We start from the raw sequence: 23627 nt of genomic DNA on the forward strand, positions 1-23627 counted from the left end.
TCACATTCAGAGTTATAATCATCAGTTGTGCATTTGCTGACATTTTCAAATCCTCCCCCATTCCTACCCCTTCTCCTTAAGCTATTTCCTTTAAAACCAGTGGTTTGCTATTAAGACCCTATCCCTTATCCCCTCCCTTGATTGACTTCCTTTTCTACCCTTTCCCTTATTTCCCCTACCCCTTTTTGTTTTTAAAGGCCTTATGAATTCCCTCCCCCTTCTCCCCTCCCTTTTTTTGTCCTCCCCACTCCCCTGCTCCCCTTGGTTTATCCCTTCTAACTTTCTCAGAAGGGTTAGATAAGAGTTTTATTTCCCAATGGATAGTATAGCTACTCTTCCCTCTCCGGGTTGATTACACTAAGAGTAAGGTTTGATTATTACCTCTTTATGCTCTCTTCTTCTCCTTCTTATAGTAGTATTTGTCCCCTCTCCCTCCCATGCCCTCTTTGTGTGTAATAGAATATTCTATTTTCTTATTCACTCAAGTTTCTCTTGGTGTCCCCTGCTATTTACCCCATCTTTCTCCTCCCCCACGCCATCTTAGATTATTTAGTGTTCCACCCTCACCCTGTGAATTATTCTTCTGATTACTATAATAGTGGATATTATAATAGTGAATAGAGTTCACTACAGAGAATTATACATAACATTTCTCTACATAGGAATACATATAATTAGATCTCACTGAGGCCCTTAAAAAGGCAAATTTAAAAATTATAAATTTTCTTTCTTTCCCCTCTGTATCTTATTTACCTTTTCAGGTTTCTCTCGGTTTTTGTGGCTCGATATCAAACTTTCCATTTAGCCCTGGTCTTTTCTGTGCAAATACCTGGAATTCTTCAATTTTGTTGAATGCCCATACTTTCCCCTGGAAATATATAGTCAGTTTTGATGGGTAGTTGATCTGTGGTTGCGGGCCCAGCTCTCTTGCCTTTCTGAATATTGTATTCCACGCGTTGCGGTCTTTTAGCATTGAGGCTGCCAGATCCTGTGTGATCCTGATTGGTGCTCCTAGATATTTGAATTGTTTCTTTCTGGCTTCTTGTAAGATTTTTTCTTTTGTTTGGAAACTCTTGAATTTTGCAATGATATTTCTTGGTGTTTTCCTTTCTTGATCAAATACCACAGGTGTTCTATGGATTCTTTCAATGTCTATGTTGCCCTCTTGTCGCAGGACTTCAGGGCAATTTTGCTGAATTATTTCTGTTAGTATGGAGTCCAGGTTTCTATTAATTTCTGGTTTTTCTGGAAGACTGATTATTCTCAAATTGTCTCTTCTAGACCGGTTTTCTTGGTCTGTCACTCTCTCATTGAGATATTTCATGTTTCCTTCTATTTTTTCAGTCTTTTGGCTTTGTTTTATTTGTTCTTGTTGTCTTAAGAGATCATTAGTTTCTACTTGCTCAATTCTAGCCTTTAGGGATTGATTTTCGGCTATAATCTTTCGGTTTTCGGCCATAATCTTCTGGTTTTCGGCCATAATCTTCTGGTATTCCTTTTCAGTCTGGTCATTTCTGGTGTTCAATTTCTGAGCCTCACTTTCCAATTGCATTTTTCTACCTTTTAAACAGTTATTTTCTTGCTAGATCTCTTCCATTTTCCTCAAAATCTCAGTTTTGAACTCTTCCATAGCTTGTGAGGAGTTTTCCTTATTTGAGGAGGGTCCGGATGCTAGTTTGTTCTCCTCCTCTGTTTGCTCGGTTGTCTGGATTTTCTCTGTGTAAAAGCTGTGGAGTGTTAAAGACTTCTTTTTCTTGTTATTCTTTCTCTTCTGAACTTCCTGACACTGAGTAGCCATTGTTATCCCAGCAGCTTCTCAGATTTATCCTCGCGCTCAGTGTCTGTCCGCGATCTATTGGTTCCTGAGGTCTGAGTTCTGGTTTTTTCCAAGGTCAAGCCCCCTGGTGGATCCCCTTGCTTGATCTTCTGTCGGAGGTTTCTTTACAAGTCTCAGGGCGCTGCTTCCACAGTATACCCATCCACACTGGTTCCCCACTCAGGCTTTAGTTCCTGGTTGTGTCTGCCACTACCCACGCCTCCGCAGTGCCTGCGCTCTCAGCCTGCGCTCTGCTCAGCCTGCGCTCTGCTCAGCCTGCGCTCTGTGCCCTGCGTCCTGCTCCCGCGCTCAGATTTCGCCTGCGTTTTTTTGGCTTAATGGGATCTTAAGTCTTGCTGCTCTCAGGAACAGGCCCCGGAGCTGGCAATGACTCGATGGGTGCCCCAAACTTGCTCTATTTCTTTTTAGCTGGCTTTGGAGCTATAGATGTGTGTGGAGGGGGTGGGGGTTGGTTGGTTGCTCAGCCCGTGATTTCGTGGGGGCTGTTTCACCCCTTTATAGCATGGAAATGCCTCTATTCCACGTACCTTCCATGCTGTGCCCTGTTGTGGGGGTTCCTCCGTTCGTCTGGACTTGTTTTTATGTCCTCTTGAGGAGTTTTGTGTTTTTTGGTCAGGAGAGGTTAAGAGCTGCTTCTTACTCTGCCGCCATCTTAACCCGGAACCTCTCTACTACTATTTTATTTAAATTTTTTAATTGATATTAAGAACATTGGTCTATAGTTTTCTTTATTTTTGCTTCCAGGGTGAAGTATGAAAAACATTTATTTCATAAAAGGAAATGAGGAATTTTTCTTTATTTTTTCAAATTAGTTTATATAGTATTGGGATAAATTTTGTTTATTAAGTGTTTTGCAGAATTCACTTGTGACATCTTTCTGCTTGGATTTTTTTTTTCCTTAAGAACCTTGTTGGTGGTTTATTTAGCTTCTTTTTTAAAGATAGTATTATTTTAAGTATTCAATTTCATCTGTTTATCTGGGTAGTTTATATTTTTGTAGATAATCATCCATTTCACCTAGATTGTCAGCTTTGCTGGCACATAATTGGTCAAAACAATTAATTAATTATATCTATATTGTTGATGCATTCATCCTTTTCATTTTTAATACTGCTAATTTTGTTTTCTTTCTAAATATCAAATTAGCCAATGGTTTTCTCTATTTTATTATTTTTTCATCAAACCATCTTCTAGTTTCATTTCTTAGTTCAATAGATTTTTAACTTAAGAGTTTTATTCCGTTTTGATTTTCAGGACTTCCATTTTGGTGTTTGAAGATTTTAAATTATTTTTTAAAGTTACATGACCGTTTTATTGTTCTATTTGTCCTTTTTTTTTTTTTTTTGATATTTGTCTTTAGAGAAATACATTTTTCACTTAATTTACTGCTTTGGTTGTATCTCAAAAATGTTGTTATATTGTCTCATTGTCTCATTATCTCTTTGAAATTATTGGTTGTTTCTATTATTTGTTCTTTTACCCATGTATTCTTTAAAATAAATATTTAGCTTCAAATTAATTTTTAATTTCTGCTTCCATAGGCTTTTATTGAATGTAATTTTTATTGTATTATTATTTGAAAAGTTTACATTTAATATTTTTGCTCTTTGTTATTTGTTTGTGAGGTTTTTATGCCCTAATAAATATTTACTTTTTGTCAAGGTGCTGTATACAGCCGAGAAAAACTTAAACTCCTTTCTACTTTGATTGGATTTTCTCAAGCAAAAACTTTTAATATTTATTTTAGGTTTATATTTATCTAGTTCTCAGAGGGGAATGTGGAAAAAAACCTCAATGTTGTACTGACTTTTTCCTCATGTACTTATTACTTCATTTAACATGAACTTTTGAAAGAATTTTTATAGTAAGCCATTTAGTGCCATCTATGTGCAGTATTGATATTCATTCCTTATCTCTCTTGCCATTTAACAGTATGTGGTTTTCTCATTTTTAAAATTTGTTCTTCATTTTTGCTCAAATTTACTGATTGCAATCTTTGCCTCTTTTACTTCCATTAAAGCACAGAAGATTCTGCCTTAGCTTCTCATTTAACTTTGTGTCTCTCTGTTTAAAGTGTATTTCCTCTATAAACATATTTTTTTTTCTTCCCCCTCCCTCCCATATCTATTGTGATATATACTTCCATACATATGCTATTCTGACTGAGGTTTGTAAATCCTTTCTCTAATTAGCTATAGATGATTCTCCAATTAGGAAAGGAACACCAATCTTCTTTGAACTACAAGAGGATTTATTTGCTTATCTAAAAGGGTTAGGTATAAGTAAGCAAAGAGAATGCTAAATCTAAATGAATAAAGGTGATCCAAATCAAATGGATGATCAATTTGATAATAGGCTCAATCTTTCTTCTCCCTCTCTCAATCCCTGGCTTGACCTGGCCATGGCAAAAGCCAAAGAATAAAGAAAGGTTAGTGATATTCTTCTTCTTCTTGCCTGTGGTGGTGTCTCTCTCAGCTCTATTAGTAGCAGCTAAATGATTTCCTATGGCACTCAAGTATGGATGCTGGATTGCAAGTCTACGCCTACCTTCCCTCCAATCCACCCTCCTCCCAAGATTCTCAAAAATGAGACCTGGTGTGCTGTAGTCCCAGGTTATTTATAGGGGTGGTTCCAAGTGTCTTTTGGCCCTGGCTCTCAGCACCTGGGCACATTCCAAAGTCTTCAACTGATGTTCCTGTCACTCAAGATGTCTTCCATCTTGTCTCGGAATTCCCTTATTACATGAATGCCGTTTTGGTTTTTCAAAAATTTCAACATGCACATTTTCTGTTGGTTATGTTTGCTGATGAATCTTTACACCATGCTAAGCTAACTTATGTATTCCTATCCCTCTGTCTACAATGCCAAAATAATAAATTACTATCTATGCTATGTCCTAAAGCTGTCTATACTTACCTATGCTAAGATCAAAGGATGGGAAAATTTTTAACTGGGAAAGTGTGGGTTTTGAATACAAGTGTTGAAAAAATTGAACATGAATGTACAAATAAACTGTAGCAAATTAACAGGATCTATCTTTGTAACTTTTCCTTACTTACTCTAAGGTAAATGCATTTCTTCAACAAACTATCCATGAACTTCTGGTACTGAATTTTAAGTGAACATTTGAAACATATAACATGTCTATCATTTTCAAATTGCTAATCCCTAATCTATTATTAGGAAATACTAGTGTGTAAGTTCTTAACCTATATTAGTGTATTAGTCTTTTAGTAACATCTCTAGCTAACCTACACTATGCAATGTCTCTCTGACATTTCCTTATGGATAACTCTATTTAACCATTCATAGCCATAATACACTGTCCCTATGCTAGCTAAATATAAATTTTCCCTATCTATGCTTTCCCTAATGTTTAGTAACCTTATGCATTTATTATGGGTTAGTATCAAGTATAATACATATGTCTAAGGTTTTGTATGTGATGTTTTAACAAAGAGTTAGTTAAGTACTGTTTTTCTTCTTTGCTATCCTTTCTATCCCAATAAATATGATAAGAGATATCTAAAGTTTCTTATATTTTTGCTTCCCTTATCTTTTGTTATTTTGGATTATTTCCTCCCATGTTTATAGAATATTTCCTTTCTTCTTTTGAGAACTACATATTCATATTAATAACCATTTATTTTGAGGAAAAGCTTTTTTAAAAATTTGCATCATTTTTCTATGTTCTTGTATCACTTTTAATTTTATGTTTAACACAAACATAATAGTTTGACACAAGGTATTTCTTAGGTTCCTTTATTCCTTTTCTCCTTTTCTCCTTCATGATTTCATTGAGATTTTTTGCTTTTTCTCTGTAGAGAAGATGAATTTCCTTACTATTTTTTCTTGTTCTTTATAGAAAGCCTTTGCTATATGAGTACGACATTAAATAAGAAAATTATTTTTTTATTTTTATCCTTTTTTTTTTTGTAGCGTTTATCTGTATGTAACTCTCTGTGATGTCTTGAATAGATTCCCAAGTATTTTATAGATTTAGAGCTACTTAAATGGAATTTAATTTTTCATTCTCTGATTTTATTTTTTTAGCATTTTAAAGGAAGTTGTTTTATTTTTGTGGGCTTGTTTTATTTCCTTTTCTGAATTAATGTTTTGAAATAGTTTTTTCCTCATAGTTCTTGTGTAAATTATAATATCATATTCAAAAATGGAAATTTTGTGTCTTTTTTACTATTTATTTTGTTTTCCTATATTATCTTACATTTAATTATAATAAGTAATAGAGTGTGCAACTTTACATTACTCTTGATCTTCCTGAAAAGGTGCTTACCATTTCTTATTATAAATAATTATATGCTTTGATTCCAGATAGATACTATTCAGTGTGAAAAGAAATGTCATTCTTGTACTTCAAAAATTTATATCTTTATAATAGCATAAATTCCTGTTTTGTTGAAAGATTTTTCTTCATCAGTTTGTATAATTTCATGAATTATTTTTTTTTATTATGATTTATTATGTTCACAGTTTTCCCTAATTTTGAATCTACACTGTTGAATTAGTTAAAAATCTCATGTACTCATAGCCTATACCTGTGATGGGCAAACTTTTTAAAGAGGGGCCCAAAGGAAAGGAAATGCTCATCTGTCAGTCTGTTTCTAAAGCAACTCTTTCGAAGTTTCATTGTATTGTATCCTACTCATTGTATTTGTCAAATTAGGAATAATGTTGGGAGGCCAGATAGAACATTTCAGGGGGCCAAATCTGGCCTGCGGGTGGTAGTTTATCCATCACTGGCCTATATTATTATTTACTGTATGGTCTCTGCTGGTTTTTAGTAAATATTTGTTTTAGCAATGAATAAGCCATTAATAATTATAGTTCTCTTTCTGTTTTATTACTTCATAGTTTATGTTCCAAAATCTTATGTATCTTATCAAAGGCATTTGATAAAATTCTTTCTGTCCTGATTTTAAATACTATTTACAGAATATTTGAATTAATTTTTCTTTCAGTTTTTGACAGCATTTTAAAATTGTTCTGCTGTTTTTTTTTGTTGTTTGTTTTTTTAATTTGGACATCCATTCATGGCTTAGTTCTTTTTCTCTGCAATCCTTTTATGTTTGGCTCTTCGATTTCTCTTTCTTGTTTTATTAATCTGGTTGTTGTTTTATGTATTTGTAGATATTCATTACTTTCATTTGTTTTATTGACAAAAACAGGTTATAAATTTTTTCTTTATTTGTCTGGTGTGAATTATTATATTTTTTTGTTTTGATTTTGGCAATTTAATTTTTTCCATTACAAAAAGTTAAAATTTCAATGAATTGTCTGTTTTACTAGATCTTTCAAAAACAACTTTTAGCTTAATTTATAAATTAAACATTTTTTTTATTTCAGTGTTTCTCTTTTGGTTTTTAGATTTTTTTATTTTTGTATTGTTGATTTTTTTGGATATATTGCTATTCTGGTTCGTTTTGATGTCTTGATATGCCTGATTCATTCATCTATTTCTTCTCTCTTTGATTACAATGAGATATAAGTCTTCCCCAAAAGATTCTTTTACTTTGAAGAAATTATTTACTATTTCTGTAATTCTTTTTTCTTCTTTTGTAGGTTAAAATTATTTATATTCAGTCAAAATGTTGACATTTCTCTGAATAAACTGTTTGATTATAATTTTCTTTGCATTTTGGGCTATCGTGGACTTGTTCAATTTTTCCCCTGCATTTATCCGTTTTTTTTGGTTTTAATTTTTAAATGTTGTTACTTCTTGCTGAGAAGTATCTACTCCTTTTAATATAAATAATTGAATTGCTCTTTTCTATTGTATTTTATAATGTTCTATTCATCTTTAAATTGACTTTATCAATGAATGAGAAACCATTTATTTATTTAATTACTATGTTTATGATATTCTATTGCAATTGACAATGAAACTATATAATTTGTAGCTTCAGCAAAGTTTCAGGCTACAAAATAAATCCACAAAAATAAATAGGACTTCTTTATGATGACAAAATGGAAGAAGGAATAAGAAAAAGCAAAAATCTCAGTAAAATGATTAAAAATATATAAAATAGGAGTCAATGTATAGACACTAGTTTTATAAACTCAATTAATAAATTCTTATATGTAAAAATCAGATTAAATAACTGGAGGAGCTTCTATCTATTCAGGAAGACCAAACATACATGGAGGTGTTGGCTAGCAAAATGGCATGGGGATTTGAAAACAAATGATGAGTGTAAACATAGGTCATTGAATTGACATAACTTTTCCTGAGGTAATGGTAGTGTTGATTTGATTAAATTCTTTGAGGACGAAATAAAGTGTAGAGGCAAGTAAAGGTAGTATTGATTTGGTTAAATTTCTTCAAGGAAGAGGTGGAAGTGTCGAGGCAGTAAAAAGTGTCTGAGGTATTTTATGTTTCTAGGAAATCCTGAGCTTTCTTTTTTTCTTTTTTTCAACTTTTCCTTGGCTTGATTTAAAATGTTTTCATTTGATGGTTAGGTCTGCAACATCAGGCTATGAATAGAAGGTTATATTGAAATCTCCAAATGTAGTATCACTTTCTACTTTTCCTTGTAGTTCAGTCCTCTTTTCCTTTAAGTTATTTATATGTTATCCCAACTCACTTGTATTACTCTTGCCCTCTGCTAGAATCTTGTTCCCTCTTGTTAGCCCAAGGCAGGCATTGACCTTGTTCCTGTTTCTGTTTCCTGTTTGTACATTTGGCAGAAATACATAAGAATCAAGAATCATTCACCAGTATATGGATTGACAGGGTGTTAATTCTTTTAATAAGAAGGTCAAAACCTATCATCACATGAAATATACTCACTTCTTACTGATAAAAATGCAAATTAAAAGAACACTTATTTATAACATATTACATTTACAGTGCTGTTAAGATGTGAGACCATTCCACTTTTTTTTTTTTTAAGAAGAGCAGGAACACTTTAAGAAGCATACTTTAAAAATACTGTTATTTGCTCTGAACAATGTGGGATTGTGCTAGAGAATTTACTAAAGTATCTTCATTTTTAATCTAGAGGTCTTTGTACTGAGCATATTTCCTCAAGCAAGTCCAGTCAAGGTAAAAAGGTTCAAGATAAAATATTCAAAGAACTTTTGTAGCAAGAAAAATTGCGCATTGATTGTGATATGACTGAGCAGATTTTCAGCTAATGTAATGGAATATTATTGTGCTATAAGAAATTGTGAATTTGAATAATTCAGAAAAACATGAGAAGGTAGCTTAGTGTCAGATAATTCTGAGTTCATAATCTGACTCATAAACCTATAATATTTGTGAGATCAAAATTATATTCCTCAACATTAGTGTCAGTAAATTGGTTTGTACTTGGTGGCCTTCAAGGTCCTTTCCAGTTCTGTATTTATGTTCCTATGATTTGTAAGTAGAGGGAAGTAAGCAGAATGAAGAGCATATTATACCCAATTGTTATCTCATCATTGAAATACCACCAATATTTAGATGAATACTGTATGATTTAAATAACTAATCTTGCCCTAGACAAGAGATGAAATGCATCTTCCTCATTTCATTATGAACATTAAGAATTCTAAATGTGGAAGGTTACATCATTCAGATGTTTCACCTTTTTAGTAGACTGTCCTTAGCTTCTTTTCTTTGTTACATGGGAACCCAAGGATCTTAAGGAAAAAGGTAGATTTATGTAATGACATAATATAAGAAAGCTTCATTAAAATAATAAAAAAATTGCGTTCATTTTCTACACAGCATTTCTCCAATATAATCTTGTCAAAAAAGCAAATGAAGTTAATCTGGCCAGCGTGTTCTAGTCATGCTACATTAAACTTTGTTTTATTAGTCTTTAAGGCATTTAAAATGTACTTTTTCGGGGGGTTAAATTTTTTTCTTGGAGTTTTATTACCTTTAATAGAATTTCTTTCTTAAGAAAAATGTTATGCTTTAATACCAATTTTGTTTTTTCCCTTTTTTTTGTGTGGCACACTAGTCTGTTCATTGTAGGCAGTTAAGAAATTTATATTGCATTCTAATATGTTTTTTAAAGTATTATAACAAGTCCTCCTTGCCAACTTATTCATGGTTCCCCAAGTAGAGGCAAGGGAAATAAGAGAAAATAAGAAAAAATGAAGCAGGCTTTGGGAGGGCCAAGAAAGCTGATGACTTTCAAGGCATGGTTTATTGATTATAGATTCTGTTTGAGTGTCTAATAGAATCAGGTAAGCTTTCACATACACAATGAAAATGTAATGATTTACAGTGTGGTAAAATGGATATGGTTTATCTTATTGAATCTAGACAGAGTTTTCTATAGGCTGATAAATAAATATCTCAGTATGTAACCATCAAACTCAGATTCCCGGAGAATGCACACATCAGTGGTTCTTGGTTGGAACATCCAGTTTTAGCAAAAAAGGAGGACAAGGGGGTATAATTGAAGCTTCGAGTGAGGAGTGAGCCAACTGTTTGACTTCAGCTGCATTATGGCTACATCCCCAATCATGTCCGCCTCAACCCATGTGTTCAAGCAGTTGTTTTTCTTCTGTGTTTCCACTCCTGTAGTTCTTCCTCTGAATGTGGATAGCGTTCTTTTCCATAAATCCCTCAGAATTGTCCTGGGTCATTGCATTGCTGCTAGTACAGAAGTCCATTACATTCTATTTTACCACAGTGTATCAGTCTCTGTGTATAATGTTCTCCTGGTGTGTGTGTGTGTGTGTGTGTGTGTGTGTGTGTGTGTATGTATCTATCTCGACATTTCATCCTTTACATTTTGTCCCTGTTCCCTCTAATTATATTTTTTCTATCTACCCTGTTGGTAATAACAATTTTTAAGATTTACCAATATCTTCTTTTCTTATGGGGATATAAGTCAATTGAGCTTATTGGGTCCTTTAAAGAAAAGGCGTTTTCACTTATTTATTCATTCCATTTATTTATTTATTTATTTATTTGTTTTTGGTTTGTTTTTTTTTCCCCCCCAATCTCTTAATTACCTTATGATGATTCTTTTAGAGTTCTGTGTTTGAGCAGCAAACTATCTGCTTAAGTCTGATTTTTTCTTTATGAATGCTTTGAAGTCTTTGATTTTGTTGAATGACCATATTTTCCCCCTGCAAGAATATAGTCAATTTTGCTGGATAGTTAATTCTTGGTGTAGACCCAGCTCTCTTCCTTTCTGGAATATTGTATTCCATGCCTTCCTCTGTCCTTTAATGTAGATGCAGTCATATCCTGTGTTATCCTCTCTATGGTTCCCTGGTATCTGAATGACTTCTTAGCAGCTCATAATATTTTTTCCTTGGTCTGGTAGTTTTTGAATTTGGCTATAATATTTCTGGAAGTTGTTAGTTGTGAATTAAATGTAGGAGGTGATCTGTGGACTCTTTCTATTTCCACTTTTTCCCCTTGTTCATGAATGTCAGGACAGTTCTCTTGTATAATTTCCTGTAGGATGATGTGCAAATTTTCCCTTTTGTCCTGATGTTCTGGCAGACCAATAATCCTTAAGTTGTCTATTCGAAATCTGTTTTCCAGATCTGTGGTTGTGTCAATGAGGTGTTTCATATTTTCCTCAAATTTTTCATTTTTTAAATTTTGTTTTATATATTCTTGCTGCCTTGTGAAGTCATTTTCTTCTAGTTGTTGAATTCTAATTTTTAAAGACTGAATTTCATCCCTGGCTTTTTGCTTATTCTTCTCTTTCTGGTCTGCTTTTCTTTGTAGATCATCTTTTGTCTTCTTTGCTTCATTTTTCAGCTGGTCAGTTTGGGCTTTTAAGACATTATTTTCTTGTTTTAGATCATGTATTTCCTTTTCCCAATTGCCTTCAGCTTCTGTTGATTGTTTTCTGAGTTCTTGAGTTATTTGGATTTTGAGTTATTGAGTCAATTGAATTTTGAGTTCTTTAGTTAATTGAATTTTAAGTTCTTCCATAACCTGTGCCCATTTCACTGAATTTTCTGTTTTTTCTTTGTTTTCCTTTATCTTCTTCTGATTCATTTGCTCTTTGTTCAATTTCTGGATAAAAGCTGTTGACTGTGATTTCTTTTTTTCTTTTTCTGTTATTTACTTATGGTTTTTCCTTTCTTCTCCTCTGTAATTGGCTGTAATCTTGATCCTCTGATCATATTTTTGGTTTTGGGCTATTCAACCCTGAGAGCACTTCTCTGTTTTGTTGATTAATTATGTTGGTGGGACCTGAGGCCAGATTTTCTCTAGTTGCCAGTAAAACCTAATGAAGTGAATTCTGGTACTTTCCTTGTAGTCTGTGGGGGAGGGTTGTTGGTACTTCCTTGCCCTCTGAAGACTTCTTGTCAGCTATGCTGATAGGATTAAGCCAGGTGGGGTTGATCTTGCAGAGCTCCAAGTGCCCTGAGGTCAGATAGTCCCAGCTCTGGGTGGAAAACTAAAGATTTGAATTTCTAGCTATTTTCTTTGTAGTCTGTGGGGAAGGATTATTGGGGCTTCCCTGCCCTTAGAAGATTTTTTGTCTGTTGTATTGATAGAATTCAGCTTGGGTCTGGTTGATCTGAAAAGCTCTGAGTGCCCTCAGGTCAAAGCCTCCCAAGTAAAGGGGAGGGGGGAGAGGGGAGCTGCACAAGATGGAGGATATGTTCACCCTCTCTGGGTTTCTCCCCCAGCAGCTTCCCTGCTGTCTGTGATCAAAGTCTTGAGTTTGGCACAGCTGTGCCAGAGAGGCATGGACTAGTGGCCGGGCCCACCCAGGGATTCCAGTATCCTCTCCTACAGACTCAACACATTAGGTGGAGGAGGGAATCTGGGATCTTCCTCCTTTCTTTCTCCTCCCACTGGACTGTAATAAGAATTCAGCCTTTTATTTTTTCTCTTTTTTTCTGCATAGCTTTTAGGTTGGATTCAGCTGGAGGATCCCCCAGCTTTGTTGTGTTGTCATATTTGGTTTTCTGTTCCCTTGGAGCCCTTTTCCCTTAATTGGTGGTGAAGGGCTTTATGGAGGTTTGGAGCCTTGCTGCATAGAAATGCAGCCATATTCCCAGAATAGTTTTTTTTTTAAAGCAGGATTAGATATTGTATCTTTAAAAAAATTTTTTTTTCTTTTAACCCTTACCTTCTGTCTTGGAGCCAATACTGTGTATTGGCTCCAAGGCAGAAGAGTAGTAAGGATAGGCAGTGGGGGTCAAGTGACTTGCCCAGGGTCACACAGCTGGGAAGTGTCTGAGGCCAGATTTGAACCTAAGACCTTCCTTCTCTAAGCCTGGCTCTCAATCCACTGAGCTACCAGCTGCTCCCTAGATATTGTATCTTGTTAAAATATTTTTTCTCCATATACTTCAAGCCATATGAATTTTGTTATTTCATTATTCATATAGTCATAGTTTTCCCAATATAATTTTATACCTAATTTTCCTTATTCATTTTATTCCTGATAGAATTCTATCCTTACCTTCCATCTTAGTATCAATGGTATCATTTGCTTCCTAGGCAGAGGAGAGGAGTAAGTTATTTGAAACGGGGCTTAAATGTTAATGTGGACAACTAATTTTTTAAAAATATGATAGATATGATAGATTCTGTTCTTTTTTCTTAATTTAAATACTTGTTTTGAAGTATGGTTTTTGTAAACAGTATATTATTGCATTCTGGTTTCTCAAGCATTCTGATACTCTATTTTTTGTTAGCAGTGAGCTCATTCTATTCACATTCCCAACTATGAATGCTAACTCTGTATTTTCATTTAGAATTTTCTCATTCTTATCTTTTTTCCCCAATGGCCAGAAGTCCTGTCAGCTTTTCCTGCTTGTATCCAGTGATTGTAGACATAAGAACTTCACTGCTCTTCTGGTCTAAATTTTACAAGTTCTTGACCCAGATTTGGGTCTATCAATCAGCTTGTACCATGTTGTGGATTTTGGTAGGTTACTCTTTAATGCAACCATTGTGAGATCAAGGAGGCCATGACAATTTAATGGAACTGAACTTCTGGCTCAAGTCTTTGATGTCAAACTCTTGCACTGATTATTGCAAATTGGGATGAAGGATAGAAAATGAGAGGGTAGGAAAGCTCAAATATGTATATACATATAATTCAGGTATTTTCCTTCTAGTCTGTGGGGGAGGGTTATTTGAGCTTTCCTGCCCTCTGAAGACTTCTTGTCTGCTATGCTAATAGGATTAAGCCAGGTGGGGTTGATCTACCTGGCAGGCATACACACACACACACACTTTTTTTTTAAACATAAAAAATTCACTACATATAGTCACTTGTAATAAGGCTTTAAAAATTTTTTTTATTTTTTTAGAAAACTTTTCCATGGTTACATGATTCATGTTCTTACTTTCCCCTTCACCTTTACCCCCCTTCCCCCCCCATAACCGACGCACATTTCCACTGGTTTTAACATGTGTCATAGATCAAGACTTATTTCCATAATATTGATAGTTGCATTGGTGTGGTCGTTTTGAGGCTACATCCCCAATAATGTCAGTCTCAACCCATGTGTTCAAGCTGTTGGTTTTCTTCTTTGTTTCCACTCCTCTAGTTCTTCCTCTGAATGTGGGTAGTGTTCTTTTCCATAAGTCCCTCAGAATTGTCCTGGGTCATTGCATTTCTGCTAGTACAGAAGTCCATTACATTCGATTTTACCACAGTGTATCAATCTCTGTGTACAATGTTCTTTTGGCTCTGCTCCTTTCACTCTGCATCAATTCCTGGAGGTCTTTCCAGTTCACATGGAATTCCTCCAGTTTATTATTCCTTTGAGTGCAATAGTATTCCATCACCAGCAGATACTACAATTTGTTCAGCCGTTCCCCAATTGAAGGGCATACCCTTGTTTTCCAGTTTTTTTCACCACCAAAAGTGAGGCTATAATTATTTTTGAACAAGTCTTTTTATCTACGATCTCTTTGGGGTAGAAACCCAGCAATGGTATGGCTAGATCAAAGGGCAAGGCAGTCTTTTAGTTCTCTTTGAGCATAGTTCCAAATTGCCATCCAAAATAGTTGGATCAGTTCACAACTCCACCAGCAGTGCATTAATGTCCCAATTTTGCCACATCCCCTCCAACATTTATTATTCTCTCCTGCTATCATTTTAGCCAATCTGCTAGGTGGGAGGTGATATCTCAGAGTTGTTTTGATTTGCATTTCTCTAATTATTAGAGATTTAGAACACTTTCTCAGGTGCTTGTTGAAAATTTTGATTTCTTTATCTGAAAATTGCTTATTCATGTCCCTTGCCAATTTATGGATTGGGGAATGGCTTGATTTTTTTATACTAAAGTTTTTTAAAGATTTTATATTAAAGTTGATTTAGCTCCTTGTATTTTTGAGTAATTAGACCCCTGTCAGAGTTCTGCTCCTTTTGCTCTAGGTCTTTCTGGTTGACATGGAATTTATCCAGTTCATCTTGTTCTTTAAGAATGGCAAGGGTATGAGTCAAAAGGTTGAAGGGTAAAGGACATTTCTGACTGAGAGTACATTGTAGTTATATAAAAAATAAGAATCGTGGAGATGTAAACTCTTGAGTAGAATCTATTAAGAACTTGTACATGCTGTTTCTCCTGAGGGAAGAGGAGAAATATTCTATTTTAAACCAATTTCCTACTTTTCAGGTAAGGGGAGAATGTGCCATTCTCATGTTAGGTCGACTTGATCTCTTGCTTTGGTGTAAGAGGAAGAACATCATTCTGTTATGTACTATTTGATTTCTCTCCCATGGAAGAGGAGAAAGTCTTATTTCATCTGATTATCAGCTTGGTCTCCTAACTTCTGGGCTGGGTATAACAATATTCCTTTATCTCTGTTACTTGTATTTCCTAAAGTCTTGAGATTTATTCTACCCAGAATCAAAATTTCTCTGGATACTGATAATCTACCTAAATTCATTCCTAAATGATTAACAAACTACTCTCCAGTCCTACTCTTCATATCCCTAGGGATTTTGAACCACTGTGAAGTAATTACTCAGACACTTTTCTGTCGCCCTCTTCCTGATCCCTTAATTTCTTTCCTTAATGCCCTGTCTTCCTAAGTCCTTCTCTAAAGTCATTCATGTCTTTTACTGTGTCTGTACAGTGGCTGATCATAGGCAACAAATTTTCCTTCATCTTTTCTTTCTTCACTTTTCCCATCTTTTTGGTGTCACTTAAATTTGGCTCCCTACTTCGCCTCTATAGTAGGGACAGCCCTTAAATTATTGCCTATTGCTTGCCTCACCTCCTAGCTCTACTCCAGTGTTAGAATCTTGCTTCCCATTTGTACTTAAAATTATTCCATTATTATTATTATTATTATTATTATTATTATTATTATTATTATTATTATNTTCCATTATTATTATTATTATTATTATTATTATTATTATTATTATTATTATTATATAACCTCTTCTCCTTTCGAGTTCAATAATTTCATAAAATTCTTGTAGATGCTATATACTGTCTTCTGGGACAGTTCTGTTCTTTCTTCTGTGACTTCAGTGCTGATGCAGAAAGTCTATCTCTAAGATGCAGCTGGTATACTGTGTATATTGGGTGGGCTGCTCGGCCTGTGGATAGGAATACTTAAGTTGAGACACTAGCTGTGTGTTCCTGTTTAAGTTACTGGATCTCCCCCCATCCACTTTCAATTTCCTGGATTATAAAAAGGGGATAGTAATAGCATTCATCTCATAGAATTATTTTTAGGATGAAAAGCCATAATATTTGTAAATTAGATAGCACTCAGTAGGTATTTTAAAATGTTTATTCCCTTCCCTTCTCTGCTCTTCAGTTCTTTCTCATGCTATTGGAACTCAATATACATGCTGACATTCCTTTATACACCATATCTTTCTCATTCTCCAGATGTTCTTCCATCCCACCCAACCACATACCCTGAGGTAGTGTTATCAAATCTTTTATCTTCTCTTTTCCAGAAATGCAAAATTTCCATGTTCCTCAACTCTTAATTTCCCCATATTTCATTTTTTTTTAACCCTTGTACTTCGGTGTATTGTCTCATAGGTGGAAGATTGGTAAGGGTGGGCAATGGGGGTCAAGTGACTTGCCCAGGGTCACACAGCTGGGAAGTGGCTGAGGCCGGGTTTGAACCTTGGACCTCCTGTCTCTAGGCCTGACTCTCACTCCACTGACCTACCCAGCTGCCCCTTCCCATATTTCTTTAACAATACACCCTTTCCTCAGCCTTCCCTTTCCTTTCCCTAATTTGACCTCCATACCTTTGACCTCTCATTTCTTTCCTATTTCTTTTCACCCCTACACTGTTGCCTTTCTTCCTGTTTACCCCTTGGGTACCATTTCAGCTCTAAACTGCTTTCTCAAGACCCTTTTCTTTTCATCATATTGCTGAACTTGTCCTGAAAACCTTAGCCATGGATCACTTCTACCTTTATTTCTAAACGTGATGCTGAATGAAGTTAATGAAAATTATAAAAGAATGCACAAAAATTTTGTTAAATAACCAGAACTGGACTCTTATGACTGCAAGGCAATCTTTTGATACCATGTTAATTAACCCATTTTCCCAGTTATCAAAGTGTTTGTTCCAGACTGTTATATTTTTCCTTCCAGCTGCTCATGACCCTATTGAGATTTCCTTATCTATGATACTGGAATGATTTGCTGTCCCTTCTCTAGCTTTTTATAGATGAAGTAACTAAGGCTTGTTCATTTTATTTGTCCAGTGTCACACAGGTAATAAGGTGCTGAAGTTAGATTTGATTTAGTGATTGTGTTTAAGTAATCACTTAGTGATTGTTCACTAAGATTGTGTTTTTGTGTGTGTTTTCATTCATACATATACACATTATACCCGTATATGTACTTATATGTATTCATATATAAATATATGCTTAGCAACTTCCTCCTGATCCATCTCTTACTAGCTATTAACCTATGTCTCTTCTGTCTTTTGAGCCTAAACTCCTTGAGCAAGACATGGAGAATAGATACTCTTACTTTCTTTCCCTTTTATTCTCTTTTCAACTTTACCATCTGGCTTCTGATCTCCTCATTCAATCAAAACTGCTTTTTCTGAAGTTAACAATATATCCTGATAGTCATGTAAGTTAAATTTAATGGTTTGGCTAAATATATGAAAATTATAAATCTTTTATTTATAAAAGAGGTAGAAATATTGAAAGTACAAAAGGGTAGAAAAGGCATTAACTTATCTAACTAAATATTGTTCCTGCACTTGGCTCAGGCAGGACTTCTTAACTTTCAATCAGAATTAAGCTATCTCTAGAAGACAGGAAGATAAAACCATTTATCCACTCACCCAAGTCAATGACTGGAGCCTGAGGCTTACTTTCTTCTTTGAGCTGACCTTTTTGAAGCAGACTTCCTTCTTGGTGTGACTTTCTTCTTGGAGTTCACTCTCTACTAGCCTCTTTCACCAGATTCCTTCACCAGCCTCTTCACCAGATTCCTTGCTCAGGGATTTTCATGGCGGTTTCCTCTTCTTCCTGCCACTTTTCATGGGGTGGTCAATCACAGTTTTCAAATTGTCTTATTTCTTAGATTTGGAACCATACCTTTCTTAGTGTGTGAACTCTTAAATTTTGGGCTTATTTTCACCTAGTCAAGTAAGGTGTGAACTTACTAAGTGGTTTGTGAACTTCTCACACCTAGTTCAAACTTGTGTTGATTCAAAGTTATTGCCAACAAAAGTGTTAACTAAGCAAAGAGAACAAAGGGGATTCCCTTTTCACAAGTGTGAACTCAAAGAGAACCAAAAATTCCCTTTTAAACTCAGGACCTCAGGTCTCCTGGCCTGGTTCTCAATCCACTAAGCCACCTCACTGTCCCTGATACTGGAATATTTTGCCTTTTTTTTTCTCTTATTCATTTTCCAGATGACAAAACTGAGAGAAACAGGGTTAAGTGACTTGCCCAGAATCACATAGCTAGGATGTGTCTTTAAGTCAGATTTCTCCTCAAGAAGAAAAGTCTTTCCTGGCTTTAGGCCTTGCATTTCATCTACTTTGCTACTATGCTTCCCACATAGTACATACTATATAAATACTAGCTATTATTATTGTCAACACAATCATTTCCCTGATAGGAAAATTGGGCTATTATTTATTTTACATATATATAATTTTGCTTCCTCAGTTTTGTGACTGATCAGTGCTTCTCCAAATTCATAATGAACTTGCTCTTTCAGTCTACCCTGGAATATCCCTAGATTACCTGTTTGCGCAGCTGAGCATTTCCTACAGAAGTCCTTTCCTGAAACCTCTTCTGATACCTTAGTTATTGATAATATTCTTCACTATCCTTTTAAATTTTTTTTTTTTACTGCTTTTCATATAGTTGTGTAATTGTTGTATGTTTACATATTGAGAGCTGGAATCGTTTGTTGTATTTTTTTTCACCAACATTTTAACAGAATATCCTGTAGATCATAGCCATAGAAAAATTTTTTTTCTCTTGAATTGGAATCTTTATTTTTTATCTGAGAACTTTTTGGTGGGGTGTGGGTTTGGGGGTATGAGTGGGACTGATCAGAATTATTTAATAGTGTGTTATTAATGAGGCCTTATTACTTAAAAATAATTAAAAATACCCTAATTCTGATCTCCCATATCTTGAAAACTAAAAAAATGTTGTTCTTTTGAAGAAAAGTGTTGTTTACACTTCAGTTCATTCCTGCATTCACACTGATCATCTTTCTTTTGTCTCAGTCACATACATTTTTTGCTTTATATATCTGTCTTTCACAATAGGGTAAAAATAAAGCTTCTACAAAGAATTTATCTCTGTAAGACAGGCCAGTTTTTTAAATTGGTTCTCCCATTCAATGTAAATTTTTGGTATCAAATTCACAGTGACATTTTTGGATACTTATTTATACCTTATTTTTTTTTATAATCTTTTCTAGTATGTATAATTTAGCATAAGGTCTCCACAGTTACCTTCTTTTGAAATGTTCTTAACTGAAAAATAAATGTTTTAAATGTAAATTATGAGTAGTTATGTAGTCACTAAATAATTTTCTGGTATGTTTTAGTTATTTCTGAAAAGTTAACCTTTATTTTCAGAAATGCTTTAGAGTTTTCTAATATTATTTGTCTTATGTTTTGTCTTGAAGTGCACCTGCAGGAAAGACATGGTGAAAATTTCAATGGATATTTTTGTGAAGAAATTTCAGCCAGACAGGTATCATCTTTGGAAACAAGGAAAGGATATCTATACCATTGATCACACACAGCCTACTCCAGAATCAACACCAGAAGTAAAAATGTGGATGCAGAGGAAGAAAATTAGAAAGCCATCAAGAAGGTAATTGGTTTCTTCCCACCTACATATTAAATTTTGCTCTTGCAAAAAAAATACTTCATTTAACATTCCTTTCTCAATGTCAGTTCCATTTTTGTTTTAAAATTTATTCATCTTTTTTAATATTTGAATGAAAATTTGAGGCAAAAATTCTTAATTCTTTAGAATTGTAAAAAAGCACATTGGCATATTTTTTTCAAATTATTTTTCTAAGATGTACACACAATGCAGAGAAAATTACTCTCATATTTAGTCAGATTTATTCTAAGACATCTGTTTCCAGTGTAGTAGTGGTCACCACCATTTAAATCCATCTTTCTACCTCCAAAATTTCTTCTTCTTTTATAGGTAGATAGCAGTTTTTTTCCATATAGCATTGATACAACAACAACAATAACAATATTTTTTGAATGCAAATCTCATTTCATCTCACTTTGCAACCTTAGACTACTAGGGTACTGATGTGCTTATTCATCCCTCTCAGAATTGACAAAATTATTAACTTTGGAATAGAAATTTCTCATTGTATTGAGAAAATTGCAGTGGAGAGGTGGTTGAGCCCTGCCTAGCCTTCATATTTCTGGTGATTTTTTTTTTTGGCAATAGTTGTTTCTTAAACTGAACTGTGTCCCCAAATCTCTGTGAGTTAAGAGTCCCAAATATCTGAGGTTATTCAGTAATTAGAAATAGATATAAATAGGCTCTGTAGCAGGGGTCGGCAACGTATGGCTCTCCAGCCATATCTGGCTCCACCTCCCGACTGGCCAGTCCAGGCAGAGCCCCAGTATGTGCTCCAGGAGGCCCTTCAGCCCCTGCCCCATATTCCAGTGCCTTCCGTCTCCATCCTCCTCCTTCCACAGGTGTTTATGGCTCTCATGGCCAAAACGGTTGCCGACTGTTGCTCTATAGCTTTAAGAACTATACCCTAAAAGAAGCTATAGTAGGTTGAATTCTAATTTGAGAATTGTCATGATCTTCAGAGTTTGAGTTCCTAGGGTCTTTTATACCAGTAATTTATGCTTTCTCCAGTTACTATTAAGAGAGGGGTACATTTCAGGAGTTAGAAGTTCTACCCACTACTCCATCTCAGCACAAAAAGACAAGAAATGAAGTCATTTGAAACTTCAAGTGAATAATTGTGTATCATAAAATTGATACCATTATCAAATTTTGTGTTTAGAGACTTATGTATTAATGTTTTGGACCACATTGTGAAATTTATTAGTGAATGAGTAGTTTTTTTAAAAGTCCTGAAGAAAATGCTTACGGATTTTTTTCATGGAGATTCATGAGGACATTGTAAATTGTTTCTTCTGGACTTTCTTGGGAGTAGAACAGAAGTCTGGCCATGTACTTTAGAGAACAGTGCTCAGACTTCCCCATAAACCTTTAGACATTTCCAAAAATTGGTGCTGTGGACAAATTTTCTGTTTGTTCGGTGGGCCTATGTTTGTTTCATAGGTCTGAGTAGCGAAACTGCCTCACTGCTCACATTGAGACTTTCTCTCCCCTTCTCTCTTTCTCTTTTCTTTCTTTTCCTTTCTAGTAAGTCATTAACAAGGTGTTTCTATAGAGCTTAGTCCTCTGGCATTTTCCCCTACCTTGGTAGAAATCATGCAAGTAAAGTTTTATATATATGAGTCCACAGGAGTCTCTGACATATGTCTTTTTCTTTTTGTTTTGTACTTCATTCTCTGTGCATGAGAGTAGTACTGACATGATCATCTCTACAATGAGACAAAGACTATTAATTTTTTGAACTTGGAAATGTCTTTCCTTTAGGATATTTCAAGGCCCAGTACTTTTACTTACCTTTTCCATATAGGCATTTTAGAAATGTATGTTGATTTGGAATTTGCCTGTAACTCTTATTCTAATGACTAATTTTGATATTGGTTAATAAGAGTCACTGGAGGTTGCTTTAGCTTTATTATTTCATATCTTTTAAGAATATTAATTAAAGGGGGGAATCTAATCAGTTGCTTGATCTCTCACTTAATAAACCGCATACTTTTATCAGCACAAAAAATGAAAAAAATTTCAGAATTTTTTTTGATACTTTAAGTAGTTGAAAGTGATATTTATATTGGTAGACATATTTTATCTTATCCACGATAGCCCTATTCTGCTTTGATAACAATATCTTTTATAACAGCCTCCAGCACACAAGATCTCGATCTAAAAAACTTAAAACTCCAGAGGATGAAAAAATATCAGCCATGGTAATTGGTGCAGAAGTTGTAGTCACTGAAACAACTACAGATGGTTTCAAGGTTACTGAAAAGCCAGTAGAAAAAAAAGGGTTGGTGAATGCTGGAATACCTTCTGGGGAAGAAAATACCATTAAAGGAATGCAGGTGGATCAGAGATTATCGGATAATGTTAAAGTCTCAGGTAAGATAAAGGCTGATTATATTTCACTTAAAAATTAAATTGTTGATTATTGACTTCTGTAAATCTGTGGATGAACAGATAGATATTTTAGTGTTGCAAATGGAATATATAATAAACAACACTTTGAAGTTTTAGGAGATACCTGTAAAAACAAACTGTGTAACGAAGTCTATACTTATTAAGAACATAAGCAACTTCAAAAAAATAAAATTGTGAGCAAAATGAGGAATGATGCTTTATTACTTCACACTTCTTTCAATTTATTGATCTCTTTTATTGCTTCCTTATTGTATTTTAATATTCATGTTTCTTAGGGAAAAATTCTGGCTGATTGTTTTACAGCAAGGTGTATACAAAGATTTTCTTGTGAATACAATGGGCAAGAATTTGAAATGAAAATTACTTTAAAAAAATATGATTTCATTGGCTTTCATGTGTCTTATATATAGATCCCACTCTTTTGTTCACTAAAAGAAAATTTTTTTGAGTTTCTATAGCCAATGTATGCCATCATCTTGTAGTCCATATTCTTCTGATAAGGCTTGAATGAGAAAGTATAATAAACTACACAAAGACTTTGTAAAGCAGATGATATTTTCCTTTTACATAGAATTATTTTCCCTATAGTTTCATCTTAGACAACCTTCTTTAGCTGTTGGGAAAATATTTGGTCTTTTAATGGAAATACTTTCTTTTTCTTTGAATGTGCTTAAAAAAAATTCTTCCAAATTTTGTAATTTATTGAATTTCAGTTTGAACATAATTAAAGAATATAGGCAAATGGAAATCTTAATTTCATGGAGTTTTGGTAAATGCAAATTTCTAGTAAAATCAACCCTGCAAAACTCAGTATTTGCTTATTTTCCTTTTATTATAATTATTATTGCATATAATAACTCTTTATCATTACATAGAACTTTAAGGTAAGTAAAGTGTTTTTTTTTTCCTTCCCACAACCACCTTTTGAGTTAGATAGTCTATGTAACTCCATTTAAAAAATATTGAGGTTTAGCAAGTGACAGAGTTATATACCTGGCGTATATTGAAGCCTATATTCCCCATTTAAGGATAATTTTTTTTTAAAATTTATTAATATTCATTTTTAACATGGTTACATGATTCATGCTCCACCTTTCCCCTTCAACCCCCCCCC

General features: G+C 34.3%; 1 protein-coding gene across 1 annotated transcript in view; it reads left to right on the forward strand.

The window, feature by feature from the left end:
* LOC123248279 (lysine-specific demethylase 4C-like) overlaps positions 1–23627 on the forward strand; it is a 31687-nt gene that overhangs the window by 5597 nt on the left and 2463 nt on the right. The window contains exons 2-3 of the mRNA XM_044677226.1: positions 19904–20083; positions 22236–22474. Of these exons, the coding sequence (XP_044533161.1) occupies positions 19904–20083; positions 22236–22474 (419 nt within the window). The remainder of the gene's footprint in view (positions 1–19903; positions 20084–22235; positions 22475–23627) is intronic.

Source organism: Gracilinanus agilis, chromosome 1 (genome assembly GCF_016433145.1).
Source record: "Gracilinanus agilis isolate LMUSP501 chromosome 1, AgileGrace, whole genome shotgun sequence".
NCBI classification, from domain to species: Eukaryota; Metazoa; Chordata; class Mammalia; order Didelphimorphia; family Didelphidae; genus Gracilinanus; species Gracilinanus agilis.